General features: G+C 36.2%; 1 protein-coding gene across 2 annotated transcripts in view; it reads left to right on the forward strand.

Annotated features, from left to right (window-relative positions):
* The window catches only part of MIB1 (MIB E3 ubiquitin protein ligase 1), a 138,659-nt gene extending 122,966 nt beyond the window's left edge, over window positions 1-15,693 (forward strand). For both annotated transcript variants that reach the window (XM_070513386.1, XM_070513387.1), the window contains exons 19-21: window positions 2,004-2,117; window positions 9,927-10,027; window positions 13,337-15,693. In XM_070513386.1, the coding sequence (XP_070369487.1) occupies window positions 2,004-2,117; window positions 9,927-10,027; window positions 13,337-13,477 (356 nt within the window). In that variant the 3' untranslated portion in view covers window positions 13,478-15,693. The remainder of the gene's footprint in view (window positions 1-2,003; window positions 2,118-9,926; window positions 10,028-13,336) is intronic.
* Window positions 15,694-16,194: the final 501 nt, after the last annotated feature.

Raw genomic sequence — 16,194 nt, forward strand, 5'->3', positions numbered from 1 at the left:
AACGGAGTGTTGGAGCCTCGAAGAGTATAGAGTGCCTTGACAGGTTGAAGGAGGAGAGTCTGTATCCTTTTTGGAGGGACTGAAGAAAGATTTTATAGAAAGTATACAACAACCTAACTTAGTGATAAGAATTTGAGGTAATTGTGGTTATGTATTGAGGCAATTAAATTAATCCTTTAAATTTAAGGAAAAAAATCTGCCCCTAGATCGAAGGCAAATCCCAAACCAGGTTTCTACTAGCATTATCTCCTACCTAGTACACCGTTCATAGGCCAGCATCAAACCCATCTCTCTTTAGGCCTTGGCATGAGATCAACCTTGATAACCATTCTCTATCCACCAGCATAAGCACTTTTAACCATGTGCCCCACCTTGTCCACACCAGTGGTTTTGTGCTTTGTTAAAGTTTACTTTCTTGTTATAAGTTATCCCTGGATATCCTGCCACAGTTTTTGTTATTTTTTCTGTTTTTGAAATGACAGACACTTGGTACATAGCCTAAGATGTGGAGTATACTTTCCTAATAAATGCTGATTGGAAAGAGTATGTTGACGTATACCATGTGTTGTTTTATAATTAATTAACAACTTTAGATGTAGTATAGTCATGTACCACATAACGGCATTTAGATCAGTGATGGACTGTATATATGACAGTGGTCCCATAAGATTAGTACCATAACATTAGCCTAGGTGTCATCTCAGTTTGTGTAAGCACTGTAGAGGAGGAAGAAATTTTCCTCTACCCTTCTAAGTTCTTCTGGCTGATCTAAGAATTAAATTGACATGAGTCAGATTAACAGGAGAAAAACAAACAAAAGTTTAATAACATATACATGTGGGAAAACCCAGGAAAACCGAGTAACTGGGCTAATTGGCCAAAGCCCTCATCTTAAATACCATCCTCATCTAAAGACAAAGGAAGATATTGGGGATCGGGAGAGTCAGGGACTTCAAAAGGAAGGAAGGCAATTCACAGGTAGGTGAAAAGGAGCAAAGGTTTGGTAAACAAGTTTGTTTGGCCACACGCAACAGAAGAACACAGAAGGGAGCCCAACAAACGGGCTTTTCTATGTTCCTCCCTGTCTACCACCTAGTTCATGTTATGCTAAGGTGATAACTCACTTCCTAAGGTAGGTTTTTATATCTGAATTCTTTCAGGCAGTTAAGAGAGCATAACAAGAAAACATTGAGTGTTTTGTTTCTTAAAAATAATCAGCCTAAAATAATCCTCATGTTAAAGAGACGCATTTTGGGGTGGCCAATTTTGTTCCCCTTCAGTGCTCGCTATGATGTTGGTACAGTGGTGAAATCGCCTGATGATGCATTTCTCAGAACATATCCCTGTTGTTAAGTGATGCATGAATGTATTAACAATCAATAATCTATAATTGTGCCTAGATTTTTCTTCTTGGAATGGGAGAGCATTCTACTGATATACAGGTATTAGAAAAGAGTCTGTTATGATAAAATTATGATATTTTCCTGATCACTACATTAAAAAAGTAGTCACTAAGCAATTTGCTTGTTAGATTACATCAATTTGATAGAGAAGGAAGACAATTGTTCAACATATTTTAGGAATTTTAGAGATAAGCTATTTACAATAGGAAGTATTTTTAGAAAATTATCATGTGAGCAACCTTATAGTTCTAGTGTTAGTTAAAATTTATGAAAGGTATCTCCCTCCTTTATTGTCAAGCCTTAACATCTTGAAATATTTATGATGTTACTTATAAAAAAAAAAAACAGAGAAGCCCCCTTTCACAATTTATTCCAATGTATTAGAAAATGTCATTATTTTCATAATGATGGGCTCTTTATTCTAGAGACTACCAATGGAGAATTCTTTGTTTGATAACATTTGAAGAAGGTAGAATTGTTTATTGATATAACTTAATGTTTATCTCAGTGTTAAATTTAAGTTGTAAAAATGAGCAGAGAGAGGCGACCCTCTTATTCATGTTTTCTCTCGTAAGAAGTGTCCTTGTTGCTATTTTCCAGACTGTGCTAATCTGATGAAAAAGTGTGTGCAGTGTCGGGCAGTAGTTGAACGAAGAGTGCCTTTCATTATGTGCTGTGGAGGGAAAAGTTCAGAAGATGCCACTGATGATATCTGTAAGTAGATTTTCTTAGGCATTTTCACACTTTGCTTTCTTCTTGGGACTTTCAGGAACATCTCTTCTTAAGTGTAGTACACTATTGCCTTGTAACATAAGGTATGTGACTTGAATCTACAGAGAAACAGGTATGGTTTTGCTCTTGTTATGTACAAGAAACCTGAAATTGTATTTTTTTTAGTTTTCAATAGGATTATAGAACCTTAAACATTGGTCTTTTAAGAAACTTGCATGCATGATATAAAGAATATTGTTATATTCTTGCTTAAAGAAAATTTGCTGTTTTTTTCTTTATTTTTAGAATATTTTATTGAGGTATTAAAAAGTTTATAACATTCTGAAATTTCAGATGTACATTATTATTTATCAGTCACCATATATATATGCCTTTTTACCCTTTTTGTCCACCCCTAACCCCTTCCCCTCTGGTAACCACCAATCTGTTCTCTTTGTTCATGTGTTTATCTGTCTTTCACATGTGAAATGATAACAGTGTTTGTCTTTCTCTGGCTTATTTCACTTAACATAATACCCTCAAGGTCCATCCAGGTTGTTGCAAATGGGGTGATTTAGTCTTATTCTATGACTGAGTAGTATTCCATTGTATGTATGTACACACACTACATCTTCTTTATCCATTCATCAGTCGATGGGCACTTGGGTTGCTTCCGCATCTTGGCTATTGTGAGTAATGCTGCAGTGAACATAGGGGTGCATAAGTCTCTTTGAATTATTGATTTCAAATTCTTTGGATAAATACCCAGTAGTGGGATAGCTGGGTATGGTATTTCTATTTTTAGTTTTTTGAGAAATCTTCATACTGTTTTCCATAATGGCTGCACCAGTTTGCATTCCCACCAGCAGTGTATGAGGCTTCCCTTTTCTCCACATCCTCTCCAACATTTGTTATTTTTTGTCTTGGTAATTGTAGTCACTCTTAACAGGTGTAAGGTGATATCTCATTGTGGTTTGCATTTTCCTAATGGTTAGTAATGTTGAACCTCTTTTCATCTGCCTTTTAGCCATCTTTGTATCTGCTTTAGAAAAATGTCTGTTCATGTCCTCTGCCAATTTTTTGATCAGATTGTTTGTTTTGTTGTCATTGAGTTGTGTGAATTCTTTATGTATTTTGGAGGTTAACCCCTTGTTAGATATATGGTTTGCAAATGTTTTCTCCCAGTTGGTGGGTTGTCTTTTCGTTTTGTTCCTGGTTTCCTTTGCCTCACAAAAGCTCTTTATTCTGATGTAGTCCCATTTGTTTATTTTTTCTTTTGTTTCCCTTGCCTGAATAGACGTGGTATGCGAAAAGATGCTTCTAAGACCAGCGTCAAAGAGTGTGCTGCCTGTATTTTCTTCTAGGAGTTTTATGGTTTCACATCTTACCTTCAAGTCTTTATCCATTTTGGATTAATTTTTTGTGTATGGTGTAATATAATGGTCTGCTTTCATTCTTTTGCATATGACTGTCCAGTTTTCCCAACACCATTTATTGAAGAGACTTTCCTTTCTCCACTGGATGTTTTTGGCACCTTTGTCAAAGATTAGCTGTCTGTAGATGTGTGGTTTTATTTCTGGGCTTTCGGTTCTATGTTCCATTGATCTATGTGTCTGTTTTTGTACCAGTACCATGCTGTTTTGATTGCTATAGCTTTGTAGTATATTTTGAATTCAGGGATTGTGATGCCTCCAGCTTTGTTCTTTTTTCTCAGGAGTACTTCAGCTATTTGGGGTCTTTTGTTGTTCCATATGAATTTAGGATTCTTTGTTCTATTTCCGTGAAGAATGTCATTGGGATTCTGATTTGGATTGCATTGAATCTGTAGGTTGCTTTAGGTAGTATGGACATTTTAACTATGTTTATTCTTCCAATCCATGTGCATGGAATATCTTTCCATTTCTTTATGTCATCATCAATTTCTTTCAATAATGTCTTTTCATTTTTATTGTGTAGGTCTGTCACCTCGGCTTGGTTAAATTTATTCCCGGATATTTTATTCTTTTTGTTGTGATTGTAAATGGGATTGTATTCTTTAGTTCTCTTTCTGTTAGCTCATTATTAGAGTATTGAAATGCAACTGAGTTTTTAAGTTGATTTTGTACCCTGCAACTTAGCTGTAGTTGATTATTTCTAATAGTTTTCCAGTGGATTCTTTAGGGTTTGCTATATGTAGAATCATGTTGCCTGCAAACAGCAAGAGTTTCACTTCTTCCTTGCCAATTTGGATACCTTTTATTTCTTTTTCTTTCCTAATTGCTCTGGCCAAAACCTTCAGTACTGTGTTGAATAAGAGTGGTGAGAGTGGGCATGCTTGTTTTGTGCCTGTTCTCTGAAGGATGGCTTTCAGTTTTTCCCTGTTGAGTATGATGTTAGCTGGGGGTTCGTCATATATGGCCTTTATTGTGTTGAGGTACTTTCCTTCTATCCCCGTTGTATTGAGAGTTTTTATCATAAATGGATGTTGAATCCTGTCAAATGCCTTATCTGTGTCTATTGAGATGATCACGTGATTTTTATTCCTCATTTGTTAATGTGGTGTATCATATTGATTGATTCACAGATGTTGAACCATCCCTGCATCCCTGGTATAAATCCCATTTGATCATAGTGTATGATCCTTTTAATGTATTGCTGTATTCAGTTTGCCCATATTTTGTTGAGGACTTTTGCATCTATGTTCATTAGCAGTATTGGCCTGTAATTTTCCTTCTTTGTGTTGTCCTTGTCTGGCTTTGGTATCAGGGTGATCTTCGCCTCATAGAGTAAGTTAGAAAGTGTTCCATTTTCCTCAATTTTTTGTAACAGTTTAAGAAGGATAGGTATTAAATCTTCTTTGAATATTTGATAGAATTCTCCAGAGAAGCCAACTGGTCCTGGACTTTTTTGGGGGGGAGGTTTTGATTACTGTTTCTTTTTTTTTTTTTTGAGGAAGATTAGCCTTCTGCCTATCCTCCTCTTTTTGCTGAGGAAGACTGGCCCTGAGCTAACATCCATGCCCATCTTCCTCTACTTTATATGTGGGATGCCTGCCACAACATGGCTTGCCAAGTGGTGCCATGTCCGCACCCAGGATCCAAACCAGTGAACCCCCGGCTGCCAAAGTGGAACGTGCGCACTTAACCGCTGCGCCACCTGACTGGCCCCTGATTACTGTTTCAGTCTCTTTTCTTGTGATTGGTCTATACAGATTCTTTTATTTCTTCTTCATTCAGTTTTGGGAGGTTGTATGAGTCTAAGAATTTATCCATTTCTTATAGATTGTCCAATTTGTTGGCATGTAGTTTTTCATAGTATTCTATTATAATACTTTGTATTTCTGTGGTATCCATTGTAATTTCTCCTCTTTCATTTCTAATTTTTATTTATTTGAGCCTTCTCTCTTTTTTTCTTAGTGAGTCTGGCTAAGGGTTTGTCAATTTTATCTTCTTAAAGAACCAGCTCTTAGTTTCATTGACCCTTTCTTCTGTATTTTGGTTCAATTTCATTTATTTCTGCTCTAATGTTTATTATGTTCCCCCTTCTGCTGACTTTGGGCTTTGTTTGTTCTTCTTTTTCTGGTTGTGTTAGGTGTAGTTTAAGATTGCTAGCTTGAGATTTTTCTTGTTTGTTAAAGTAGGCTTGTATTGCAATGAATTTCCCTCTTAGGACTGCTTCTGCTGCATCACATATGAGTTGGTATGTGTATTTTCTTTTTCGTTTGTCTCCAGATATTTTTTTATTTCTCCTTTAATTTCTTCCCTGATCCATTGGTTGTTCAGTAGCATGTTGTTTAGTCTCCATGTATTTGTCACTTTCCCAGCTTTTTTCTTGTAGTTGGTTTCTAGTTTCATAACATTATGGTTGGAAAAGATGCTTGATAATGATAAAGGTGTCATCTTAAATTGATTGAAACTTGCCTTGTTTCCCAACACATGGTCTATCTTTGAGACTGTTCCATGTGCACTTGAGAAAAATGTGTATTCTGTGATTTTGAATGGAGTGCTCTTTATATATCTATTAAGTCCCTCTGGTCTAGTTTTTTGTTTAATTCCACTGTTTCCTTGTTGACTTTCTGTCTGGATGATCTATCCATTAATGTAAGTGGGATTTTGAGGCCCTCTACTATTATTGCGTTGCTGTTAATTTCTCCCTTTAGGTCTGTTAATAGTTGCTTTATGTACTTTGGTGCTCCTGTGTTATGTGCATAGATATTCCTAACTGTTATGTCCTCTTGGTGGACTGTCCCTTTTATCATTATATACTGCCCCTCTTTGTCTCTCACTGCCTTTTTTATCTTGAAGTCTAGTTTATGTGATATAAGCATGGTAACACCTGCTTTCTTTTGTTTGCCGTTTGCTTGGAGTATTGTCTTCCGCCCCCTCACTCTGAGCCTGTGTTTGTCTTTAGAGCTGAGATATGTTTCCTGGAGGCAGCATATTGTTAAGTTGTGTTCTTTAGTCCATCCTGCCAGTCTGTGTCTTTTGATTGGAGAATTCAATCCATTTACATTTAGAGTGATTACTGATAGATGAGGGCTGGATACTGCCATTTTATCTCTTCTCTTCCTGTTGTTCTGTATTTCCCTTGTTTCTCTTCCCGTGTATTTCTGACTGCCATTTCAGTTTGGTGATTTTCTATGATGGTTTTCTCACTTTTCTCTTTATTTATCATTTGTGTCTCTATTCTGATTTTTTGTTTAGTGGTTACTGTAAGCTTTGTATAAAAGATCTCATAGATGAGATAGTCCATTTTCTGATAGCTTCTTATCTCCTTAGACTAAGTAGTTTCCATCACTTTCCTCTTCCCCATCTAAGTTGTTGTCGCATCTTACTCTGTTTTGTGTTGTGAGTTTGTGATTAAAATGAAGTCATGATAGTTATTTTTGTTGTTTTCCTTCCCTTTATCTTTAATGTTATAATTATTTGCTAACCTGTTCTTATAGAGAGCTGCAATTTTCTGATTTTGTCTGTTTATCTCCTTGCTCAAGACTTTGTAAATGTTTTCTTCTTTTTCAGTTATGAAGGCCTTCTTGATCATTTCTTGTCAGGGGCAGGTCTTGTGGTAATGAACTCCCTCAGTTTTTGTTTATCTGGGAAAGTTTTTGTTTCTCCAATCATATCTGAAGGATAGTTTCACTGGATAGATTGTTCTTGGCTGAAAGTTTTTGTCTTTCAGTATTTTGAATTATCATTCCACTCTCTCCTTGCCTGTAAGGTTTCTGATGAGAAATCAGCTAACAACCTGACAGGGATTCCTTTGTAGGTTATTTTCTTCTGCTTTGCTGCCCTTAATATTTTTTCTTTGTTATTGAATTTTGCTCGTTTTACTAATATATGCCTTGGAGAAGGTCATTTTACATTGATGTAATTAAGAGTTCTATATACTTCATTTACATGTAATTCTCAGCTATTATTTCTTTGAACAAGCTCTCTGCTGCTTTTTCCCTCTGTTCTTCCTCTGGAATACATATAATCCTTATGTTGCATTCCCTAGTTGAGTAAGATATTTCTCAGAGAATTTCTTCATTTCTTTTTAGTCTTAGTTCTCTCTCCTCCACCTGAAGCAGTTCTCTATTTCTGTCCTCTAAATTACTAGTTCTGTCCTCCATAATGTCAGCTCTATTTTTTTTTTAAAGATTTTTTTTTAATTTTTTTCCTTTTTCTCCCCAAAGCCCCCCGGTACATAGTTGTATATTCTTCGTTGTGGGTCCTTCTAGTTGTGGCATGTGGGACGCTGCCTCAGCCTGGTTTGATGAGCAGTGCCATGTCCGCACCCAGGATTCGAACCAACGAAACACTGGGCCTCCTGCAGCAGAGCGTGCGAACTTAACCACTCAGATACGGGGCCAGCCCCTGTCAGCTCTGTTTTTTAAGGATTCCAGATTCTTCTTTTCTCATTCATTGTGTTCTTCATCTCCAGCATTTCTGTTTTTTTTTTTAGTTTCAATCTCTTTTGTGAGGAATTCCCTCTGCTCATCAATTTTATTCCTGAGCTCATTGAACTGTCTGTGTGAGTTTTCCTGTAACTTGTTGAGTTTCTTTATGATGACTATTTTGAATTCTCTGTCATTTAGATTGTAAAATTCTGTGACTTCAGGATTGGTTTCTGGACACTTGTCATTTTCCTTCTGCTGTGGAGTGTTAATGTATTTCTTCATGGTGTTTGATGGGGTGGACCTTTGCTGCTGCATAGTGGTAGTATCTGGTCACAGATTCCACCTGCCACCACTGGGGGGTGGGGCAGGAGCTGTATTTTCTGAGCCTGCCGTGTCTCCTGGTAGCTGTCCCCGTCTGTTGGAAGTTGTAGTGATAGGGCTTTCTGTGTTTGCACAGATACGCAAACTCAGGGTCTCTGGCGCGGATCCCCTGCCCTGACTGACTGGCCAGTCTGGTGCACCAAGATTAGGGGAGGGCACGCTTTCTTTCCCTCCTGTGTTCCTGCTTTGCACTCACTGGTGGTTCGCCTGGGCTGCTCAACTTGGTGGAGGTACCCCCATGATAACTGAGCCACCTCAGTGTGGAGCATTCCCGCAGGCTAGGAAGCAACTCCAAGAGTGAGAGTGTTCCCACAGAGGGCTGCCTTTCTCCCCATCACATCTTGGCTGCTGCGTGAAGTCTCATACCATAGATTGCTGCTGCTGGGGAGGAGAAGGAGATCTGCTTACCTCCCTCCACTGCTTCCTGGGGGCTCCAGTACCTCCACTTTCAGATGCATGGCTTTGTGGATCTCTCAGACGTGCATTGTGCTGTGTGGATGTCCTCTGTTGGTTAATGAATGTCCTTTTCATTGTATCTTAGTGGGGAGAGACTAAGGAAACAGCTCACTCCACCATGATGCAGATGTCACTCTCCTGCTGTCTGTTTTTAAGATAAAATTTAGTGTATCTTGGGGGAACATCATATTACAAATTATCTTTTTGGTTTACACAAGCATTTACCCATTCCTCTATGTAGCAGGTTTACCTAGTGTTTTTAAATATTTTATGGAATAGTAATTATTTGGGACAGAGTAACTGTAAACTGCAGTGTGACCTAGTGAACAAATGGAAAGGTGAAAGGTGAATTGTTTATGTTCAACCTTTTGCATAGTACAGCTGTGTAAAAGAATTTTTCGTCTTTGCACTAGACATAAGCTGGATGGTATCTTTGATTTGTTTGTTGTGTGCACAGATGGGCAAGAAAATTAGCATAGCCACTTCTGCCCAGGCCCTTTTGTCTTTGTTACCAATAGAGCAGAATAAAATTCCCAGGGACAGATTAACTAGAGTTAAAGACCAAGAATCTAGAGAGTAGAAAAAGTGAAATAAATAGCATCCCTCCATTTAGCAGAGGACTGGTCTGGCCTTTCTTTCATGGAGATTCTCATCTCAGAGCAGTAACAACAAAGAGAGCCAGGCATAAAGGAAGGAGGCTAGGTTTTTGTGTGTTCTCGTGGTCATCATCTGAGAGACTTGCTGCCAAAACTGGCTAAAATGCTGGGCTGTTTACCTTCCTGGGTTTGTACAATTTAGGAACAGAGAAAACAAGCATAAAATGTATTCATGAAGTTGCCAGAGAAAGCAAGTAGAGCCTTGGAAACCCAAAAGTCTGTGTGTAGATAGCTATCTAGCTGAGCTAAATATATTTAGAAATTAATTGCAAACCTGTTTCCTTTTGAAGATTATAAATGAAGGAGTAAACTTGAGTGTCACTACCATATCTGTCGTCTGTCTACACAGGAAAATTTTTTTAGGGGGATTCTAATAATAGTATTGTGTTTTTTAAATTAAAAAAGTAATAATTTTAGAAATAATCATTGTCATAACATTAAAAATTTTTATCTATATTATAGCAAGTGGAAATATTCCAGTGTTACAAAAAGACAAGGATAATACCAATGTCAATGCAGATGTACAAAAGTTGCAGCAGCAGTTACAGGACATTAAGGAGCAGGTAATCACAATTTCTTTATGATAGACAATGATTCTAAGAATGGCATTTCATATTTTTCTGTAAAACTATGAGTGTTTTCTGGTGTGACTGTGGTTCATATTAGTGTATCACCTGCAGGATTTTAATATTTGCAATAGGTAAAATCGGATCAAAAGATTTAATCAGACACTTGCTAAAATAGGAAACACAGAAGTGACCAATAAACATGAGAAAATGCTTAACCACATTAGTATCAAGAAATGAAAATTAGGGGCGGACCCCGTGCCCAAGTGATTGAGTTCGCACACTCCACTTCAGCAGCCTGGGGTTTCGCTGGTTCGGATCCTGGGCACAGACATGGGACTACTCATTGGGCCATGTTGGGGATGCGTCTCACATGCTACAACTAGAAGAACCCACAGCTAAAATATACAACTATGTACTGGGTGGACTTGGGGGAGAAAAAGCAGGGGAAAAAAGGAAATGAAAATTGAAACCACAATGAGATGCCTTTTTACCCCTTGCCAGATTGAGGGAAAAACTCACTGTTTAAAACTATCAGTATTGAGTGTTCAGGCAGAATACATAGCAACCCATAACTCATGCAATGCTGGCGAGAATATACATTAGTAAAAACACTTTGGAAAAGTTTGTCATTATCTAGTAAAACTAAATAGGATATTGTTTGAGGACAAACTCTTGGGGGAAAAAATCATACAGATGCTGTTTAAAATCAAGGGTAATGTTTTTCTTGGCTGGGATGGCTGAGAAGGGACATGAGGGAAATTTCTAGAGTACTGATACTCCATTTCTTGATCCACGTGTCAATTACATGCATTTGATCAGTTTCTGGACTTTTATTAAACTGTATACTTATGATTTGTGCACATTTCTGTATAGATGTGCTAATTCAATAAAAAGGAGAAAAGCCATACCTTGGTTTCAGTTACCTGTGGTCAACAGTGTAAGTATATATACATGCACACCACAAAGAAAAGGAACAGAAAGAGAAATGCAAAATTCAGAATAGGGGTTATCAGGGAGGGGTGGATGGAAGGGATTGGGAAGGAGTATAGTGTAGAGGAGCTTCAAAAGAAAGGGTAGCATTCCACACTTTAAACTGAATGGTGCTTATATTGTTCTTTATATCTTATACATACCAACACAAGTACTCTTTTATATCTACTCAATATCTAATAAAAGTAACAATAAAATAAAGAAGTTAGCTAAAACTTGGAGATATATGGTAGGAAAGTCTTTTTTTTTTCTTTACCTTGTCATTTCACCCAGCAATGAAATCTGGCTTAATTTACAGGATTGAGCAGCAAAGGGTGTTATTTCTCGCGTTTGGCAGTCACGTCGATGTTGCCATGCAGTTGTCAGAGTCATCACTCTTGTCTTTTCTATCTGAATTTATAAGAAGGCAATATAGTCAATAGATAGCAACCCAGGATAACTAATGACCCTTGTGATAACTAATTTCGAATTAAATGTGTATATTCATTAGGAATTTAAACAAACCTATCTGAAAAGAAGAAAACTCTATGATTGGGCCAGTTTTTCTTTTGAAATCCAGCAGCTAGTAATACTTGTTATATAGTGAATAAGTTAAGATAAATTTGGATTTACAAGTTCTTAATGTAGGAATATTAAAATAGGAACATATTTAGCTCATTCTGATGTAAAATAAAACATTTTTAAAATTTTGAAGCTCTTTAGAATCTCAGTTCCTTTCCCATAAAACACTCATAGAAAGGTAAAACTGATTTTTGAACACAGCTTCTGTGAAAAGCATTTATCTCCTAATTGTCAATTAAAATTTTTCTTATAATGAATAATGACACTTATTGAGTCCTATTTTGGATCCTAAAAGAATAATTCAGCCTACTTGTATCCAAAGTTTACCATTCTAAAGAAATTTCTTCTTCCTTAAATAATCTTTGTTACCGCGTTTTATCGCTGTAAAGTATTTAAACAGTTATAACAAAACTCATTTTCTGGGGAATGATAGGATTTCTTGCAGGGACTCCTTCAAGGTTACCAAGAGAAAGCATCTGAATAACTCTCTTTTTTTTTTATTCTAAATCTCCAATCTATTACCCCAATGTCTCTTTAACAGACAAAAATTAATCTTGTGTGCTATTGAAGATATATTAATCTCAAAAAAACAACCCAGACTGCACAGATTTGTTTACTTTTGGAAATCAGAGTTATTAATTAACTACGTAGAACTTTGAAAAATTTAATGGAAAACGAACTATTTTAATGACAGTAAAAAGCTGATTTGGCTTGTTAAAATTAAACAAATATTTCTTTTCAGCTTTTCTTCTCAAAACTTTTAGATAAATAAATTTGAAAATTACCTTCAATTTACCTTGAAAGAGTAGGGTTAACAAGTTAGACTACAATTCCTTTTTTTGTTTCTTTTTCACAATGATCTCTGGTATTGTCAAAGTTGGTAACTACATTTTCATATAGATTTTAGGCCTAGTTTATTAACTGAGACATTTTTGTTTAATTATTTCATTTCTGAGTTATTTGGGAAAAGTATAATTCAGAGTGAACTATTATGATATATTAAGATAAAATGTTTTTATAAATATAAAATGTATTTTGTGAATAAACACATGATTTCCTAGAGTGTTTTCACAGAAGTGTACCTGACATAACTTTAAAATTCTTCTGAGTTCATGAAGTGACATTTATTAATATGTAACTAAGGCTGATTGTTTTTCACTAAGGGGATCTACGTTGATAGTAATGCAGTGCAGCATAATGTTTAAAAGCGAGAGCTCTGGGGCCACATGACCTGAGTTTGCATTATGGCTTACTGTGGGCAAGTTTTTAACCCCACTCTGCCTCAGTTTCCTCTTTTTCTTAAAAGTAGGGCTGATCATAGGACAGAGCTTGTGTCACATCTAGCTAGTGTTTGGCATGTTCTGAGCAACATCTCTGTGCTTCCCCCTGCCCATGGACCTGATACATTGTGTTATTTTCACACAAGAACGTAGTACCTAGATTTGAAGAATCTGAATCAGACTGAATGGAGCTTTTTTCACCCATTTCCTGTTAGCTTTTGTATTTGCATTTTGTTCTATATGGTATTTATTTTATGTAGTGCCTTTTTATATTGTCATGACAGTACAACCAATATTTCTATTTTATAGGGATGACATTTTAACTATTTAAAAATTTAAGAAATTTTTTTAAAGCAGCAAAAGATTATTTGACTACGACAAAAGAAAATTGATGACGTTAGAGTTGTCATGTTACGCTTTCAAAGTATAAAATGTCTCAGCATGTATAACTTTATTTGTTATCACATTCCAGACAATGTGCCCTGTGTGTTTGGATCGTCTGAAGAATATGATATTCCTCTGTGGCCATGGAACGTGCCAGCTCTGCGGTGACCGAATGAGCGAATGTCCTATTTGTCGCAAGGCCATTGAACGAAGGATTCTTTTGTATTAACTAAGAAACTCAGTGTGTTTTGTTAGCTAAAGCGTTTGGTCATGAGATCTTAGTAAGCTTTGAAGCTAGTCGGAGGTTCTAATGAATTTTTAATATCATAGTTTCTTTGCTAGAGTATAATTAGACTGTAAATGTACCAGAATTGAAAAACTCTACAAAACAGCATTTGAAGCTGTGGATTTTTCTTTTTTTCTTCTTTAATGTGAGACATCAAATCTATGTAATTCATCGGTGATTTACTTTTATCTTCTAAGAGGGAAAAATCCTTTAAGGATCTCCTGTTATTTTTGTCTTTATTATAGTTTTAAATTTGTTAGACCTCCAAAGATACACTTCCTTAGGATCAGCTCTCCTTTAGTCTATCATGATTTTGCAGTGCGCTGACGCAGGTCCTCAGAAAAGTCGTGCTTCACCTGGAAGGGGCAGGTCAAACCATCATGTCACATATATTCAGTAATTAAATTATAATACAAGTTCTACATCATTAAGGGAGTATTAAAGAGAGGGTTCCCTTTTTAAGATAACATGAAGTTATTTAAATGATTGTTTCTGAATTCTTAGAGTAAATAGAAGCATAGGATGACTTTACATTTAGCCCATTTTCTAGATTTAAAAGGAAGATTACTTAACTTAAATCAAATTGCCAGTTTCAAAATAACTGATAGACATGACAAGGAAAAATAAACAATCATAGTGGGGAACTGAAGGAGGGGAAAGTATCCAATAAAAGAGTACCTATTAACTGACCATTAACAGTTCCCTTTCTAATATTAATTCATACACTGTTTTGTTCAGCCAGCCTTTAAGACAACATCTGTGAAAGTGTACCTCAGTTTTCACTGTGGTTGCTTATCCAGGTCTAATCTGACCGGTGAAATGATATTGCCCTATTTGGGCCTCTGAGGTTCCACTTAGCTTTTCTCATGTACTGAATAGTACCCCATGATCTGAGAAGGATAGTGTATGGTCCAAAGGCAGCAATCCTTTCTTCTCCACACCTGTTAATTCTGACAGTGTTACTGATTCTACCTTCCTCGTAGCCTTGCTTCCACTCTCTCAAATAGTAAGGCTTAACTGTAAAGAAGAGTCTCTATACCTACAGATGAGGATATTATTTAAACTGCCAACAGTATCTAAGACATAGTAAATAAGCCAGTAATAAATGCTTACTTTAGAAAGAGTGACCAGGACATTTACAGAAATATGTCTGGTTACCTGTAGATTCTTTTTTCTTCTTACTCACAGTTGGACTCTAGAGCATCTAATCATTCTGTCTCCTTTGAATGGGTAATCTTACAGTGTCTAGGATCAATATACACGTAAAGAAATGTTTTGGGGTTCATTGCTGCTAGATTATAAAAATAATCAGCTGTTTACAATAGTGTCTACTATATACTGTGTATAAGCTTACTCCTAAGGATAGTTATCTTTTTTGTAGTTTTTTTCCCCCTTTGAATCTGGTTCTTGTTTCAGTTTTTCTGCTACAACAACTAAATTTGAAAGTACAAAGTCTCTACTCTCCTAACAGGAGTTTCTGGCTGTTCACTGTTTACTGGCTGCTGCCCTTGCAAGTCCTGATGAAAACAGTGGTGAATTTTGCTGGCTGACTTTGTAGTCTCAGTAATTTCATGTCTATGTTCAGCTGAGTAACGTCATTTAGAACAGTAAAATTTTTACAAATTTTAAATTTGAAAATTTATATTGACTTTACTCAGTTGTCTAATAAAGAGTCACTGAGGCTATTTTTTAAGCCATATTTTGAAGTTATAAAAAGAAAGAACATCTGACTGATGATGTTCACATAAAAAGACAAACACACTCTTCTTTCAGATTTGAAAACAGTGTAAGTCAGGATTTTCCTTTTCTTCCAGGCTGTAGGCCACCCATCTCTTTTCCACTAGATCACCTGGTAAGGAAGGAGCACCTGGCTGACTCATGTGTCATCTGGGCAACCAGAGAATTATATGGTCTAGAGCTCTACTGTACTTAAATCCTTTTTATTTGTCTTCTGAGCTGTAGTGCTAAAACTTATGTCCCTAATAGGCAGTTTCACCTTCCAGACTAGTTTGTTTCCTCCATATTAAAAATATACTAACTTATAAACTATGAAAACGTCATAAAGTCACTATAATTATAGTGCTATGTACTTGTGGATTTTCTGTATTTGTACCACTTTGAAATTTGTTTAATGAATAAAAAATGTTTCTCTATTGATATTTTCAAGCACCTGAAAAATTATTTTGAATTTATTTTGGGTTTGTGAGAGAGAATAAGATTAAGAATGTACTTGTTTGGAACTCTCCTCTAACTCTGTGAAACTGCTACCTCTGTGTCTCTCAGCAGTATTTTCCCAATTAGGTATATTTCCTTCTCATTACCATTTCTTTAATGATGCCTCAAAAGAGCTTTTACTTTTTGTAGAATCATTTAAGAAGACAAAACTAACATGTATTTGTTCAAAAACGTTATTTATGGGGCTTCAGGGGCTAGATACACAACATCGAAAAAAATGGTCAGCATCTTAGCACATACAGAATTGATCATGCAGCCATTGTATATTTGACGTAATTTCTAGTCAAAAAGAAGGAATTCAAAGGTACTGATACATTTCTTCCTACTATTTCAGAATAGTTGTCATTAAGTAGTATTTGAATTCCCTCTCTGTGCTTCTCACTCCTACCACATTTTCTCCTTTATTCTTCTAAGATTGCTAGTTT

The sequence above is a fragment of the Equus asinus genome, chromosome 7 (genome assembly GCF_041296235.1).
Source record: "Equus asinus isolate D_3611 breed Donkey chromosome 7, EquAss-T2T_v2, whole genome shotgun sequence".
Taxonomy (NCBI): Eukaryota; Metazoa; Chordata; class Mammalia; order Perissodactyla; family Equidae; genus Equus; species Equus asinus.